Below are 13,938 nucleotides of genomic sequence, written 5' to 3'. Positions count from 1 at the left end.
TAAAATATCAGCTCCAGCATGGCAGGGATCTTTGGTTCACACTATACAGGGCTTGGCCCCAAACAGACACACAGCAAATGCGTGTTGCATGGACTCAGCTTCCCGGTGCACAATTCCCACCGTGTGTGCTGCTGAACTGCACATCCCTCACCCGACTGCCCACCAGGTGTCTCTCGTCTGTCTGCTGGGATGTGGTTTTCGGCACTGCTGGGTCCGGGGTCAGGGCTGCTGGGATGTCCTGCCCCCATCTGTGTGTGATGCTGTGTTGATGCCACCTCACAGGGCCAGCTGTGCCTCATGAGTGTGGGCCTGTGGACTGTGTGCTGTGTGCCCCCAGGCTGGAAGCCAACAGGCTCTCGGGGAAAGAGTGTTGTAGGCAGATAATTGTTATCATGTTAGGTGGAACAGGGACTTTGTTTTTGTGTTGATTTGGAGATTAAGTGTGGTTAAGGAGATGTGTAGGGGTGCCAAACTGACAAGGTTATGATGGTCAGTTTTATTTGTCAACTTGGCTAGGCTATAGCCGCCAGTTATTTAATCTAGATGAGGCTGTGAAGGAATTTTGTGGATGTGATTCGAGTCTATAATCAGTTGATTTTAAGCAGATTATCCTAGATGTGGGGAGTCACATGGGTGGGGGACTGATCTAGTCAGATAAATGGGCAGAGCTGTGGCTTCCTCTCAGAAGAAATTCTCCCTGTGGAGAGCAGCTTCAGCTTGTGCCTGAGAGGTCTTCTACCCTGCCTGGAGCTTGCCCTGTGTGCCTGGTACTTCAAGGAAGGCCAGGGAGAAAGGGAAGGAACTGCTGGGATGTATAAACACACACACACAAGAGCTGGCCATTTCCCAGAACTTCATTGTGGGGAGTTGGGTGCTGCGTGATTTGCAGGGCTCCATGGTCCCAGGTGTTCTGCAATGATGTGGGGTCCAGGACAGCAGACTTCTGGGCGATGCCATGGGAACCAGGGTACAGAAGGTTCTGGGTGGGGCCATCCGTCCCCCAACCAGGCTGAGTCACTTGGGCCTTTCACACCCCACCAGCTGGGGCTGAGCTGGTAGCTCCGCCCTATACTTGCCCAGGCCTGACGGCCATGGCTGAGCTCCCTGAAGCTGCCTCTTGGGGAAGTGGGGAGCCCGGTGGGGCACACTCTTCCTGAAGCCTCCTCCTCAAGGTCTGCTTCCCGGAGCTGAGGCCAAGGTGCCTAGGTTCTTCCCCAGGACTGATGATTCATCCCTGCTGGGGCCTTTTCACTTCTCCTTTGGGGCTAAAAATACAGGGCTTCACCGCGGATTGCATAACACCCCTTGTTTGAGTGCTGCTGACGCAGGCCCTGGGTATGGGGGGGGGGGGGGGGGGGGAGCACGCACGCTGGGTTGCTCCCCGACTGGGACTGGGCATGCTGTCAGGGCCCAGACCTTCCACTTCCCTTTTTTGGGTCAAGCAGACTGGGGGTTGAGCTGACATGAGAGGTGCTGGGGATTGCTGGGTGTGGCTATGGCCCCTGGAAACGAAGCTCCTTCTAGCCCCAGGTGACCCTGGGGTTCTGTCTTCCATTCTGGCCCTGTGCATAGACACAGAATCCCAGTTAGGAGCTGGGGACAGTCCCAATTAGCAAAGGAGCACTGGGCAAGAGATGGTCAGAGACAGGGAGATGGGAACAAAAGGAGATCGAATGACACCAAGAGAAACAGCTAGGAAAAGGAGCAGACACAGAGCCACCCCCCAAACTGGGACAGAATCAAGAATGGACTGAGGGAGAGGGGCCCAGACAGGACTCCACAACTAGGCTAGGTAGGGGGAGACCCCCTGGAAGAGATCACCAAGGGGCACAATCCAAAGTCCACCCTCAGCCAAGGATGAGAAGGCAGCCCACAGAGGCAAGGCCCCGCCCTGCGCACGCCTTGCTGGCCTCTGCTGCCCCCTGCTGGCGCCGGCCACAGTGTTCAGGCAGGAAGAAAAGCCAGAGACAAAGCTGCTTTGAAGCCACTCTTCATTCCCTCCCTGTCCCTTACCCCACTCCCAGCCCTGATGGCTCACAGGGTGCCTCCAGGGCCCGTAGGTGGTGCAGGTGTCTTGCCTGTGACCTTGTTGGCACAGTCCAGCAGGGCAGTGTGAATGTCCTTGGCACAGGCAATCTGGGCTTTGATGACTGCCAGGTACTGCGGGTAGGGCAGGCTGTCAGGCTGGACGGCATCAGGCTTGGTGGCTGTGGGCACCAATGTTGGAGAGTGCTTGGCACTGTCGCAGCTCTGTGACAGACACTCATGTGCCAGGCGCTGTGGACAGGCAAGCAAAGTGCAGTATTAGCCTCACTCCGGGTACTGCCAATCCCACCCCAAGGGCCAGCCTAGGGTAGGCTTTTCAGCCTCTGAAATCCTGGGGTCTTGGGGTCAGAACTTGGCCCTGTCACTCACTTGCTGGGTGACCTCAAGCATGTGGCTTCTCCTCTCTGGGCCTGTTAACTCCTTTGGAAAATGGGTTTGATAAGTACTTCTGCTACCTCATAAAACGAGAATGGTGAGCGCAGTGTGTGAGACACAGGCATAGGTCCTAGCAAGTTATTTAAGTGCCAGTTGATGGATGTCAACTACTATTATTGTGACTCTCCTAACCCTAGGCTTGGCATCGACACTAGCTTCTCTGGTGGCACCTGCCCCTCCTAGTTTTCCTTCTGCTTCTCTGGCTGGTTCTTCTAGATGCTTGTTAAACTACCTACGCCTTAAGTGTGGCAATTCCTGAATCCTGTCTCCTCCTCTCATTCTCATGCCCTCTAGGAGGTGTTTCACCCACATACACACCACTCTGCTCTGAACTCTGCACTGATGTGCCCACTTGCCCTAAAATTCCAGAGCTCCTATACTCTGCCCCCCAAACCACTCCCCTTCCTGGGTCCCTGTCTCAGGGAGGGTTCTACCATCCAAACCAGACCCCTGGGCCTCATCTTGGAGACTCCTCCCACAGCCCATCAGTCCCACTGCCCAGGCACAAAGCCTTCTGACTATCTCTCCCACCTGCCCTTCCCCACTTCCTTAGGACCCCGCCCTGGTGAAACCTAGTGGCTCTTGAATCCTGCCATGGGCCCCCAGCCTCCACTCTAAGCCCCTCGAACCCATCCCTCATTTGGCGACCAGAGGCATACCCCTAAAAAAACAAATGGGTTGATGTTTTTCCTTGCTTGAAACCCTCCATTGGCTCCCTAGCAACCTCCCGGCTATATTCAAAATCCAACAAGCCCCAGTGCCTACCATACCTCAGCCAGACTGAATTTCATGACATTCTTAAAGGGAACTTAAAGCAGAAGCTGTTCCTCTTGGTTGGAACATCTTTCTACCACTACGAAGCTCCTCAAACTGCCTTTTCCTTTAAAATCCAGTCCAAAATGATGATGACGCTATAAGATAAAACATCTGCCACTTGTCTAATACCATGTTAAATGCTTTACATGCAAGATCTTGCATGTAAAGAGTCCTTCCCCAAAATCCATTTTTCAAAGGAGGAATCCAAGGTTCAGAGGTAGAGACTGGTGGTCCCTCTGACTCCAAAGGCTGTGCTCTGAGCCATCGGCCCTCCTCTCAACTTCTGCCCTTCTTCCCTTTTGGTTCCAGCCTTGGCTCAGATGTGCTCTCTACTAGTAGTCTATCCTGAGCCACTTCCTCCCTAGACCCACCCTAGGTGGGGTCAGATGCCATCTCTGGATGTCTACAGCCCCCTTATTTTAACCTTGCCCCCTCTGCCTGCCCCTCACCCCCACATCCCAGCCCTGAGCCTTCTGCCCGTTTTCCCCTTCATGGTCTTCCATGTCTTGAGCTTCTCCTGTCTGAGCCCTGACTCTCTGAGCTATCACTGCTGGAGGATATATTTGTCACCCACTGAACTGGAAGCTCTGTGAAGGCAAGGACTGGGCAACTTTCTGTCCCCAGTATCAGGTGCAGTATCCACACAGGTCTGGGCCATAGGAGGTGCTCAGTGAGCATGTGTCAACTGACTGAATGAAGGTTTCTGAAGCACAGGAACTGAGGTAGTTGTGGTCACCCGGTGGCTAGGAGGCCCCTTACCAGGCAGAGCTCTAGCTGGTCACAAAGTGCATAGAACTCTTCCAGACACTTGTCAAAGCGCTGAATGGGTCCATCGCTGCTCTTTCTACAGTCCAGGAGAAGAAGATGGGAGATGGATTTCCAGTCTCTGGGACAAAGTGACTACCCAACCAAGTATCCATCAGAAAACGAGGTATAGGCCCAGGAGACCCAAAGCAAGACCTAGGGGACAGATGATAGTAGAAGGGGCAAAAAGGGCAAGGCCAGGGGGTAGGGAGTACGCTTCAAAATAAAGAGAAAGGAGGGATGGGTGGGGTACAAGGGGGATGTTTTTGAGACTAGGATGGAGATACTGATATCCTGGAGAAAGGGGAGTACTCACTGCCCATTGTCAATGTTAGTGTTCTGAATCAGGTTCTGGGCTGCAACCTTCATCAAGGTCTAAAGAGGGAAAGGAAAAAAAAAGGTGTGGGAGATGAAGAAACAGAAGAGGACACTTTTGATAGATCTTCACTCTTCCTTAAGATACAGCCAACCTCAGGCCTCCTCTTGTTAATTCTCCTCCTATCACTGCAGAGTAATTTCAACTTCCATACCTTTACAGCAATTACTATCTATATTATTCCAGAGGCCCGCTTTCTCTTGCCAGTAATTTCCCAGACATACCTTAGGGTCCTCCCTCACCCACCAATCACGGTCAGTCAAGGCTAGTCCTTTCCTCAGGCTTTAACGTCCAGAGCTAAGTTTTTTCTTTAAATTCCCTCCAAGTCAAATTCCGGTCAGTCTCAAACTCAAGATTCTCTCTGATCCCACCTTACACTGTCAATCCACAGAACTTCGCTTTGGCATCACGAAGACAGTCTCATTCCTCTTTCCTTCTTAACGCTTCTTTTGCTCTCTCCCAGACTAAACAATCCCTCCGCCTACCCCCCGATGGCAAAGAGCCAAATCTCCCAACCCATCACCTGTAGACTCTCCTTCAGCTGCGGGATGAGCATCTTATAGCGCTGCACAGGATCGAAGTCCTGTTGCTGTTGCTGCAAAAGCCCGCTCTGGGCAGGTCCCACAAGTTGTGCTGGTGGTTGTGGCTGCTGCTGGGGGCCCGACCCACCAGCTGAACCCGGACCCGACACACTGGCAGTAGAAGAAGTCGCTGAAGCTTGCTGTTGGGATGCAGCCATCTTCTTCGCCTCGCGCACCGGAAGTGCGTCACAAGTGCGTCTCCCCGTTTTCTTTTTAGCGTCTTCGTCTCTGGGCCATGTTTGCTGATTAGCTCCGCCTCCCAGACAATACAATCAATGAGAGGAAAGAACCCACCCTCCAACTCGTGACTCTCAAATCCGACGGCTACAATAAGACGTCGATAAACCAATCACGAGAGGCTCTTTCCGCCTCGCTCCAGCCTTTGCACAGTCGCTGGCCAATCCGGGTGTGGATCCAATCAGACTCTATTTCCCAGGAGACCTAGCGGGCTGAGGCGACCTGCGGTCCTCAGAGTCTTGGCGGCAGTTGGTGGAGACGGACCTGTAGGGCAGTCCTTGGCGTTGTTAGCGCGTTTACCTGAGTACTACGTAGTACTCCAGTGTTCCGGGAACTCTTCTCACCAGCCCACCTCACTCCGGCCCTATCCGTGAGGAGAGCGGTGCCAGCCCGAGCCCTGCCTGGGATTGGGCGCCCGCCGAAGTCGGCACGCCGTTTGCCGTGGCTCTGTGAGGCTCTTGTCAGGATTGCCCTCGCCTCATCGCCATGGCGCCCACTATCCAGACCCAGGCCCAGCGCGAGGATGGCCACAGGTAGGCACTCCGCCACCTTACTGTACCGCTTTTCTCTAGGTCTGGGTGGGCGTCAGCGAGATGAGAGGGTCAGGTGGGTTTGTCAGTCTACAACCTTGCCAGCTCCCCAGGTCTGCCCGTGTCGTCACGGAGCGCACACCCGCTCAGGGGGGCGGGTCCCGGACGTGGTGTTCCCTAGCTCCCCCCACACCTTCCCTGCCATTTCTGGAATTAAGCTGTTGAGGATTGAGTTTTTAACTCTTCCAGTCAAGCGTTTGGAGACCCCTTTCCCCAAAAAACAATTATTTTACTCTCTTATGAAAGTATTTGAAGACGTGTCCTTGAAAAGGGATTTAAAAACATTTAGGGACACTGTCTCTAAGAGGCATACTTGACTCCCTCTGTTAGAGTACTTGAGGTACCGCTACCAAGAGGAATTATCATTTGTCACCCTCTTCTTCCCTTTTAAAAGCTTGGAAAAGCCCCCTTCGCTCTCCTGTCTATCCTGTTCTTACCATCTTTTGTCATCGTCTCTCTTTTACCCACCAGGCCCAATTCTCACCGGACTTTGCCTGAGAGGTGAGCTCCATCGTGTTTCCCCAGGATGGGTGGGCCAAGTAGGGCTGGGCGCAGAGGTGGGGCAGCAGGAGCCAGGTTTTGAGCCACTGTGTTCCCAGGTCTGGAGTGGTCTGCCGAGTCAAGTACTGCAATAGCCTCCCTGACATCCCCTTTGACCCGAAGTTCATCACCTATCCCTTCGACCAGAACAGGTGAGACTAAGAATGGGTCTTTGGGAAACACCTTAGAATGTGAGATCCTTGAGGGTAGGGACTGCTTTTTCTGACAGTTCAGGGCACAGAATGGTACTTAACCTGTAATAGTAGGTGTGCCATAGGTGTCTGTTAAGAAGCAAGCAGTATCCAAGTCTCTTTACACTTAAGAGCTGCTAGCCTCCTGATTCCAACGTGGTTTTTTCATTCTGAATTCCTCCCTGGAGTACCTTAGCGTCTAGGAAGCTGGGCTGTGAGGGGTAAGGCTGGAATCAGGAAACAATAATGGGCATATTTTCCCTACCCAGGTTTGTTCAGTACAAAGCAACTTCCCTGGAAAAACAGCACAAACATGATCTCTTGACTGAGCCAGACCTGGGAGTTACCATTGACCTCATCAACCCTGATACCTACCGCATCGACCCCAATGGTGTGTTGGGAGACAGGGAGGGCCTGCTCTAGGCTAGCGAGGGCCAGCTCTGGGCCTCCCTCAGAGTCCTCCTCTCACCTTGCTTTTTTCTAGTACTCCTAGACCCAGCTGATGAGAAGCTTCTGGAAGAGGAGATTCAGGCCCCCACCAGTTCCAAGAGGTGAGGGGGTGCTGAGTGGGGACTTAGGACTGGTGCTGATGGGAAGGCAGTGGGGTCCTGAGGTGCCTGATTCTCCCACTCCAGATCCCAGCAGCATGCGAAGGTGGTGCCATGGATGCGGAAGACAGAGTACATCTCCACTGAGTTCAACCGTTATGGCATTTCCAATGAAAAGCCTGAGGTCAAGTAAGTTAGGGAGGGTAGAGAGGGAAGGTGGAGATTTCAGGTATGTCCAGTTACCTCTAAGTGTTTCTCTCTTTCTCCTCAGGATTGGGGTTTCTGTGAAGCAGCAATTCACTGAGGAGGAAATATACAAAGACAGGGATAGCCAGATTACAGCTATCGAGAAGACTTTTGAGGATGCCCAGAAATCTGTAATTGAAGGACTGGGATAGAGGAAGGGGGGATAAAGCTGTGGCTCCAGAGCACTTTGTACTTTTTCTTACCCTGCTTTTTTGCCTCTGCCAGATCTCCCAGCATTATAGCAAGCCCCGAGTGACACCAGTGGAGGTCATGCCTGTCTTTCCAGATTTTAAGGTCAGATCCAGGGCAGGGGGCAGAGAGGGACAGCCTGCCATCTCTGTCTATCCTAGTCTAACCCCAGTGCCTCCATCCCCCAGATGTGGATCAACCCTTGCGCTCAGGTAATCTTTGACTCAGACCCCGCCCCCAAGGACACAAGTGGTGCAGCTGCACTGGAGATGATGTCTCAGGCCATGATCAGGTGAGTGGCCCTGCTGTCCACCTCGGCCTGCTTTTCATTGATTCTGTCCTCACTCAGTATTCACTGCTCTTTCCCCCTCAAACAGGGGCATGATGGATGAGGAAGGGAACCAGTTTGTGGCTTACTTTCTGCCTGTGGAGGAAACACTGAAGAAACGAAAGCGGGACCAGGAAGAGGAGATGGATTATGCACCAGATGATGTGTACGTGGGTTGGGGTTAGGTTTTAGGTATTGAGAAGTGTCTCCTTTTCTCCCTCATAGGGAAGAAATGGGGCTGACCCTGTCCCCTTCATCCTCAGGTATGACTACAAGATTGCTCGAGAGTACAACTGGAATGTGAAGAACAAGGCTAGCAAGGGTTATGAGGAAAACTACTTCTTTATCTTCCGAGAGGGTGATGGTGTTTACTACAATGAATTGGAGACCAGGTACTCAACACAATCCTACCTCACTCAGATTAGCTTGGGCTTGTACTTCAGAATCAGGATCTTGGGGTGTACAAAAAGAGCCACCTTGGAGGTCATTTGTATCTAGGGATTTGCCACGTGCATTTATAAGAGTGGAAGCCTATAAAGCTGGAGCCGGTTCTAACACAAGAACCCAGAAGAAAAATCTCTACCTAATACTGGAGATATTTGGAGCTTTCATGTAAGAGTAGGACTGCTAAGTTGTAAACATAGCTAAAATATGGAATAATGTGTAAAATTTAATGTTTTAAATAAATGAAATGCTAGATACCCAAGTTCAAAAAACATGACCCCTAAACTTCCCTGATGGTTACAAGTTTACTGCTGTGCTGGGACCCTTGGTGTAAAGGTTGGGAAAGAGTGACCTTGAGTTTCTGTTTAAAGCAGAGATCACAAATTCTGATCCCATTAGGCCAGGCAAAAAATGTAAAGTGCACAGTAGGCTGTTGGGGTCTAGGTGATCTGGAGCCCTTGGCAACCTTCAAGAACACCATGACCCAGCATAGCAAAGGGCTCCAACCCACTGCTGCTGTTTTGGGGGGGTGGGGATCAGAGGCCCAGTGGAGTCATAGAATCTTATTTTCTAAAAGCCAGAAATCCAGATTCTCTTTTTAAGTGTTGGTATCTAATTCACATTAAAATCTACTTTATACATTTATGTGTTTATGTAAAGGACATACATATACACATATATAAAGTACAAGGCATTCAAACTGATACCTTTGGAGCTATCTATTCTCTTGCCTGTGAAAGTGAAGTTGCTCAGTCATGTCTGACTCTACTACCCCATGGACTGTAGCCTGCTAGGCTCCTGCGTCCATGGGATTCTCCAGGCCAGAATACTGGAGTGGGTTGCCATTTCCTTCTCTAGGGGATCTTCCTGACACAGGGATCGAACTCCAGGTCTCCTGCACTGCAGGCAGACTCTTTACCATTTGAGCCACAAGGGGCTCCTTTTTTTCTTGCCTGTCCCCTACCCCAAATTTAGTTTCCCTTATTCAGTCTGTATTTATTCTGGTCTTTTCTGGGCTAGGTATAAATGAGTAAAGATAAGTAAGAACCAAGTTAGACCAGATTCCCCACAGGGGTCTTTAACTGGATCTCATGTACTTCTCCCCAATTCTACCACTGCAGGGTTCGCCTGAGTAAGCGCCGAGCCAAGGCCGGGGTTCAGTCAGGTACCAATGCACTGCTTGTGGTCAAACACCGGGACATGAATGAGAAGGAATTAGAAGCCCAGGTAACAGGCACCACTGACCCTGGTCTCCCATGGGGAGGGTGGTAGTTGGTAGAGTGGCACAGGAACCAGATTGAACCTTCTCCTTCCCCTCAACTGTCCTGCTTCCAGGAGGCACGGAAGGCTCAGCTGGAGAACCATGAACCCGAGGAGGAAGAAGAGGAGGAAATGGAGACAGAAGAGAAAGAAGCTGGGGGCTCAGGTAAAGCTGGACAGACCGAACTCTGACTCCGGGTGGGTGGGGAACTTGGGTCTCACTTCTTGCTCCCTTGCAGATGAGGAACGAGAGAAGGGCAGCAGCAGTGAGAAGGAAGGCAGCGAGGATGAGCGCTCTGGCAGTGAGAGTGAACGGGAGGAAGGTGACAGAGATGAGGCGAGTGACAAGAGTGGCAGCGGCGAGGATGAAAGCAGTGAGGATGAGGCCCGGGCCGCCAGAGACAAAGAGGAGATCTTCGGCAGTGATGCTGATTCGGAGGATGATGCTGACTCTGATGATGAGGACAGAGGACGGGCTCGTGGCAGTGACAATGACTCAGACAGTGGCAGTGATGGGGGTGGCCAGCGAAGCCAGAGCCGGAGCCGGAGCGCCAGTCCCTTCCCCAGTGGCAGTGAGCATTCTGCTCAGGAGGATGGCAGTGAAGCTGCAGCTTCTGATTCCAGTGAAGCTGACAGTGACAGTGACTGAGTCCCAGAGCCTTCAGCCCTGGCGCAGATAGTTATTTTGTGCAGGAAGGCACTTTTCGAGTGGTCTCTTTGTGAGCCTATTGCTTTGTTTTCATCTCCTCCAAACCTTTGCTGTTAATAAAGCCAGCTTCTCTTTATTTCCCCTCCGAGGCACCATGGTCTCATTCTGCCTGCCCCACACAGAACCCCCCTGAACCACCCCAGGTGCTTAAGGCACAAAAGCAAAGGCCACAAAGGCAGGGTCACTGTTTTTCAGGAAATGTAGCATAACAAAGATCAGAATCCTTTTTGTTTGTTTGTTCTTTTTTTTTTTTTTTCCAAAATAAGCCCAGACCATTAAACAAGTGAAACTCCATCAAATAAGTCTTCTCCAACAGCGAGAAAAACTGTACAGTTACTCAAAGCTGATTCTGCCAGTGGGGCTGGGAATAGAAGGGAGGGTGAAATCATGGTGGAGGGGCGGGGGCTGGGGAGGGGCAGGAGTGGGTCAGGATCCTGCCCATCAGAGTGGGGCCGCCTGCGTCCTGCACACTCTGCTGACAGGTAGGGGGAAGGGGGCAGCTCTTGCCTCCCATTATGTAGGGGGTGTCCCTCACCGCCTCCCAGTGCCAGGCAGACCCAGCTCACCCTGATGGGTAGTGAACAAGACAGGACTGGCTGGGAGGAGGTGAGGGTCTCTTAAGAGGGACACCCTGCTGATTCCAAAAAACGAGGTGGCCCCTGTCCATCCCACTTCCCCGGGCTAGGAGGAGGATTGGAGAAGCCCTGGGAGTTGGAGGGGAATGAGCAAAGGCACAGAAACATGGAGGGGCCGGGATGGGGGACTTGCATAGGTTGATGAGTGTGCAAGAGGTACATAAATAAACCTGACACCCCACCCAGCCCGGCACTGGGAGAGGAGGTAGGGACCTAGAGCAGGTCCCCAGGGCCACCCCACCCCCTGGCTTCCTCCCCAACCCTGGGTCAGAGTTGAGGGAGGTCCAGACCAGGGAGGCAGAGGCAAGAAGGACTGGGGAATGGGTGGGTGAGTGCAGGGAGGGTGGTGGTTTAAAATTTTTTTTTTTGGTTTTTTGTTTTTTCCCAACATTTTGTTATCTTTAATAACATACACAATGGTTACCAGCCATATTCATAACAAAAGTTATCATAAAATGTATCTAAAAATAACATTTTTTCCTTTTCGGTGTGAAAAGCTTGAGAATGTCCCAGTGAGGGGGGGAGCGTTGAGGGGATGGGGTTGGAAGAGGGGACCCTGGCTTCCCCATAGCCTGAACCCCCAAATCCCCTGCCTCCAACTGGGCCCCAGCACAACCCCTCAGTAGGAACAGAGATTGGTATGATTCCGGGGCTGGGACGAACCTCTGGGTTATGATATATAGTGTTCCACTTAAGTGAGGTCATGACAATGGGGGGGGTGGGGTGGGGGAAGGGTAAAAGAAAAGGAGATACGGGTGGGGAAGGAAACCAAAAACCATCCCCTTTCCCTTATTCTTTACCCCCAAGTCTTTCAGCAGCTAGACTTGGGAGTGGAGAAGAATCTGTGTTGGTGGGGGTAGGAGACGTTAAGGCAACAGACTTCCTGACCTCACTGGCTGCCCTGGCTCCCAGCCTTCGACCTCTGCATCTGCGGAGCCAGGGCTAGGGGTGGGGTGGGGAAGGGCTAGGGGGTGTGGAGGGGGCTCTGCCCTCTCCCCTCGTAAAATTCAGGCTCCCCCTGCCACTTTCTTGGCTCAGAGAGAGGCCTGAGGATTCTAAAAATGAGAGGGAATGATCAGAGAGAAAAACCGTTAAGAACTATATAAATATGTATCTTAAATAGACCTAAGAAATTAATTGCAGAGAACCTCTGATAAACAGGGCAAAAGGAAGTGAGTGAGAGGAGGGTGGCTCCTGTCCTTGGGGAATGATGGGAATGGGGAAGAAGAAGGTGTAAGGAGGTGAGGGAGAGAGAGACAGGCAGACAGACACGCTCCTCTCCTCACCGGCCTTTATCTCCTCAGCTCCTCTCAAATAACATTCAGGAGAGCAGATTATCTACCCCACTCATCTCTCCCCAAATGTCAGATAGTTCTGAGCGGGCCCCACAAGAGAGTGGGTCAGTGAGTCTGGGGGAGACTTTTTCCTTGGGAGGGGCAGGTGGCCGGCAGTCTAGAGGAGGCAGGGGTGGGACAGGGCCAGGTGGGGGGGGGGGGGGGGGGAGGGAAGGAGGGAGCAGGCAGGCTGGCCAGTCCCTGCCCCCTTTATCCTGGCTGCCCCCTACCTCCCCGGGCCTCAGCAGAGATCCCTCGACGGGCCTGGGAGTGAGCAAGGCGTGTGCCAATGTTAAACAAAAGTTAAAAGGGTGAGAGAGTAGAAAAATATTAGAATGTATAGCTGAGCCAGCCCACCCTCTCGCTGTCGCGGAGAAGCCCGTTGGGGGTTGGCCCCCGCCCGCCGCCCGGGGAGCCTATGGGTGCGCTGGGCTGTGGGTCCCGTCAGATGGTGGAGGTTTTGTCTGTCCCATCTGTGGTAAGAAAGGGAGGAAGGGAGGAAGATCAGGAGCTGGTGGGAGGCCCAAAAAAAGGTGCTCAGGTAGCCTGTCATCCCAGTCAGGCCCTCCCTGGAGTCCAGCCTCCCCTAGGGACCCCTCAGGATGACTCTGAGTTGCTCAGTTCAGAGGTGGAGACGCTGCTGGGTAGGTGGGAGCTGGGTCAGGGAAAGAGGAAATGCTCACCACCCAAGGCGTGTTCTGTCATGCTCAGACATAGAGACTCCAGAGTGGGATTGATCTCCAGGTCAGGCCCAGGGACCGGGCAGTCTGGGTGGGAGAGAGAACAGAAGCAGTAAGGACTGGACTGGGGTGAAGGGTAGAGTCACGAAGACAGAGGCTGGTGTGAAGGAGAGGCTGAGGGGGACGAGAAGGAAAGGAGAGGCAAGAAACAGAGACACAGAGCCTGTAAGATATACACACCCTTGGTACCGGGCAGACCTAACACCACTCACTGCTTAAAAGCCTTTCTGGGTTCCTCACTGCTTCTAGAGGAACTCTGAGCTTTTTACCTGGATTCACAAGACCCTGCTCTTTCACCTTCCAGCCTCACCTCTCATGATGTCCCCTATAAATCCACAAACCATGTCGGACCATCTAATTGTCTCTCCTTAATAATAAAAAAAAAGTTGACCTCTCTGAGACTCAGATTCATGACTAATAAGATGGGAATATCAGTGCCTTCACAAGTGCAGCTGGGAGGATTTGACTCAACAGTGCAGGAAAGCTGTCTGACACATAGCATACTGGTGAAAAGAACTGGTCTCATTTTTCACTCCTGCAGTTCAGCCATCCAGTCATTTAATAGTGTTTACAGATGCTTACCATGTGCCAAGCCCTGTGCTAGGATAAACAGGACAAATGGGGTCTCCTGCCTCTCACATAATCTCAAAAAAGAATTCTTTGTGACATAAAGAGTTTGGGGTCACAAGCAAATCTAAGCTCTCTCTAGAGGCAGCCCTTTCCAGACCAGACTTCTCTGCTTCTGCAGCCTCAGTGCCAGCACAGGGGCTGGCAAAGGGGAGTCACCCCTGACTTGCTGAGCAAGGCAGGGCTGCTGCTGCTGCTGCTAAGTCACTTCAGTCGTGTCCGACTCTGTGCGACCCCATAGACTAGCGCATCTCTAACCTCC

The 13,938-nt window shown here is 52.3% G+C and overlaps 3 protein-coding genes across 6 annotated transcripts in view; 1 reads left to right on the top strand and 2 right to left on the bottom strand.

Moving 5' to 3' along the window:
* Positions 1-838: 838 nt before the first annotated feature.
* On the bottom strand, positions 839-5,241 carry MED29 (mediator complex subunit 29). Of its 3 annotated transcripts, none has more exons than XM_042232022.2 (5): positions 5,001-5,241; positions 4,418-4,476; positions 4,057-4,141; positions 2,014-2,277; positions 839-1,562 (listed from the first exon to the last, which is right to left on the bottom strand). In XM_042232022.2, exons 1-4 carry the CDS (start codon positions 5,214-5,216, stop codon positions 2,035-2,037), a joined length of 603 nt encoding a protein of 200 aa, XP_042087956.1. In that variant the 5' UTR covers positions 5,217-5,241; the 3' UTR covers positions 839-1,562; positions 2,014-2,034. The 3 variants fall into 3 exon arrangements, with proteins under 3 accessions (XP_042087956.1, XP_042087957.1, XP_004015734.3); XM_042232023.2 differs by having other exon boundaries at positions 839-1,265; XM_004015685.6 differs by lacking the exon at positions 839-1,562 and having other exon boundaries at positions 1,975-2,277.
* A 287-nt stretch (positions 5,242-5,528) lies between these two features.
* PAF1 (PAF1 homolog, Paf1/RNA polymerase II complex component) lies at positions 5,529-10,416 on the top strand. The gene is made up of 14 exons (XM_004015245.5): positions 5,529-5,828; positions 6,357-6,386; positions 6,485-6,577; positions 6,886-7,007; positions 7,101-7,167; positions 7,252-7,353; positions 7,436-7,541; positions 7,636-7,704; positions 7,788-7,891; positions 7,977-8,093; positions 8,191-8,319; positions 9,493-9,598; positions 9,707-9,797; positions 9,871-10,416. The coding sequence occupies exons 1-14, from the start codon at positions 5,782-5,784 to the stop codon at positions 10,278-10,280; spliced, it is 1,593 nt and encodes a 530-aa protein (XP_004015294.2). The 5' UTR covers positions 5,529-5,781; the 3' UTR covers positions 10,281-10,416.
* A 145-nt stretch (positions 10,417-10,561) lies between these two features.
* Positions 10,562-13,938, bottom strand: part of SAMD4B (sterile alpha motif domain containing 4B) — a 36,331-nt gene continuing 32,954 nt past the window's right edge. For both annotated transcript variants that reach the window (XM_015100575.4, XM_042232021.2), the window contains 2 exons: positions 12,993-13,076; positions 10,562-12,782 (listed from right to left, as the gene is read on the bottom strand). In XM_015100575.4, the coding sequence (XP_014956061.1) occupies positions 12,754-12,782; positions 12,993-13,076 (113 nt within the window). In that variant the 3' untranslated portion in view covers positions 10,562-12,753. The remainder of the gene's footprint in view (positions 12,783-12,992; positions 13,077-13,938) is intronic.

The sequence above is a fragment of the Ovis aries genome, chromosome 14, assembly GCF_016772045.2.
Source record: "Ovis aries strain OAR_USU_Benz2616 breed Rambouillet chromosome 14, ARS-UI_Ramb_v3.0, whole genome shotgun sequence".
NCBI lineage: Eukaryota > Metazoa > Chordata > Mammalia > Artiodactyla > Bovidae > Ovis > Ovis aries.
Note: the sequence above shows the minus strand (reverse complement) of the source record. Positions and strands in the feature narration are given on the sequence as shown.

Excerpts from the sequence above, each read along its gene's own strand:
- MED29 (XM_042232022.2), bottom strand. The coding sequence starts at position 5,216 with ATGGCTGCATCCCAACAGCAAGCTTCAGCGACTTCTTCTACTGCCAGT. Across the intron at positions 4,142-4,417 it reads ACTAACATTGACAATGGGCA|AAAGAGCAGCGATGGACCCA; the intron begins GTGAGTACTCCC and ends CCTGGACTGTAG. Across the intron at positions 2,278-4,056 it reads ACCAGCTAGAGCTCTGCCTG|CGCCTGGCACATGAGTGTCT; the intron begins GTAAGGGGCCTC and ends GCCTGTCCACAG.
- PAF1 (XM_004015245.5), top strand. The coding sequence starts at position 5,782 with ATGGCGCCCACTATCCAGACCCAGGCCCAGCGCGAGGATGGCCACAG. Across the intron at positions 5,829-6,356 it reads CAGCGCGAGGATGGCCACAG|GCCCAATTCTCACCGGACTT; the intron begins GTAGGCACTCCG and ends TTTACCCACCAG. Across the intron at positions 7,542-7,635 it reads TTGAGGATGCCCAGAAATCT|ATCTCCCAGCATTATAGCAA; the intron begins GTAATTGAAGGA and ends TGCCTCTGCCAG.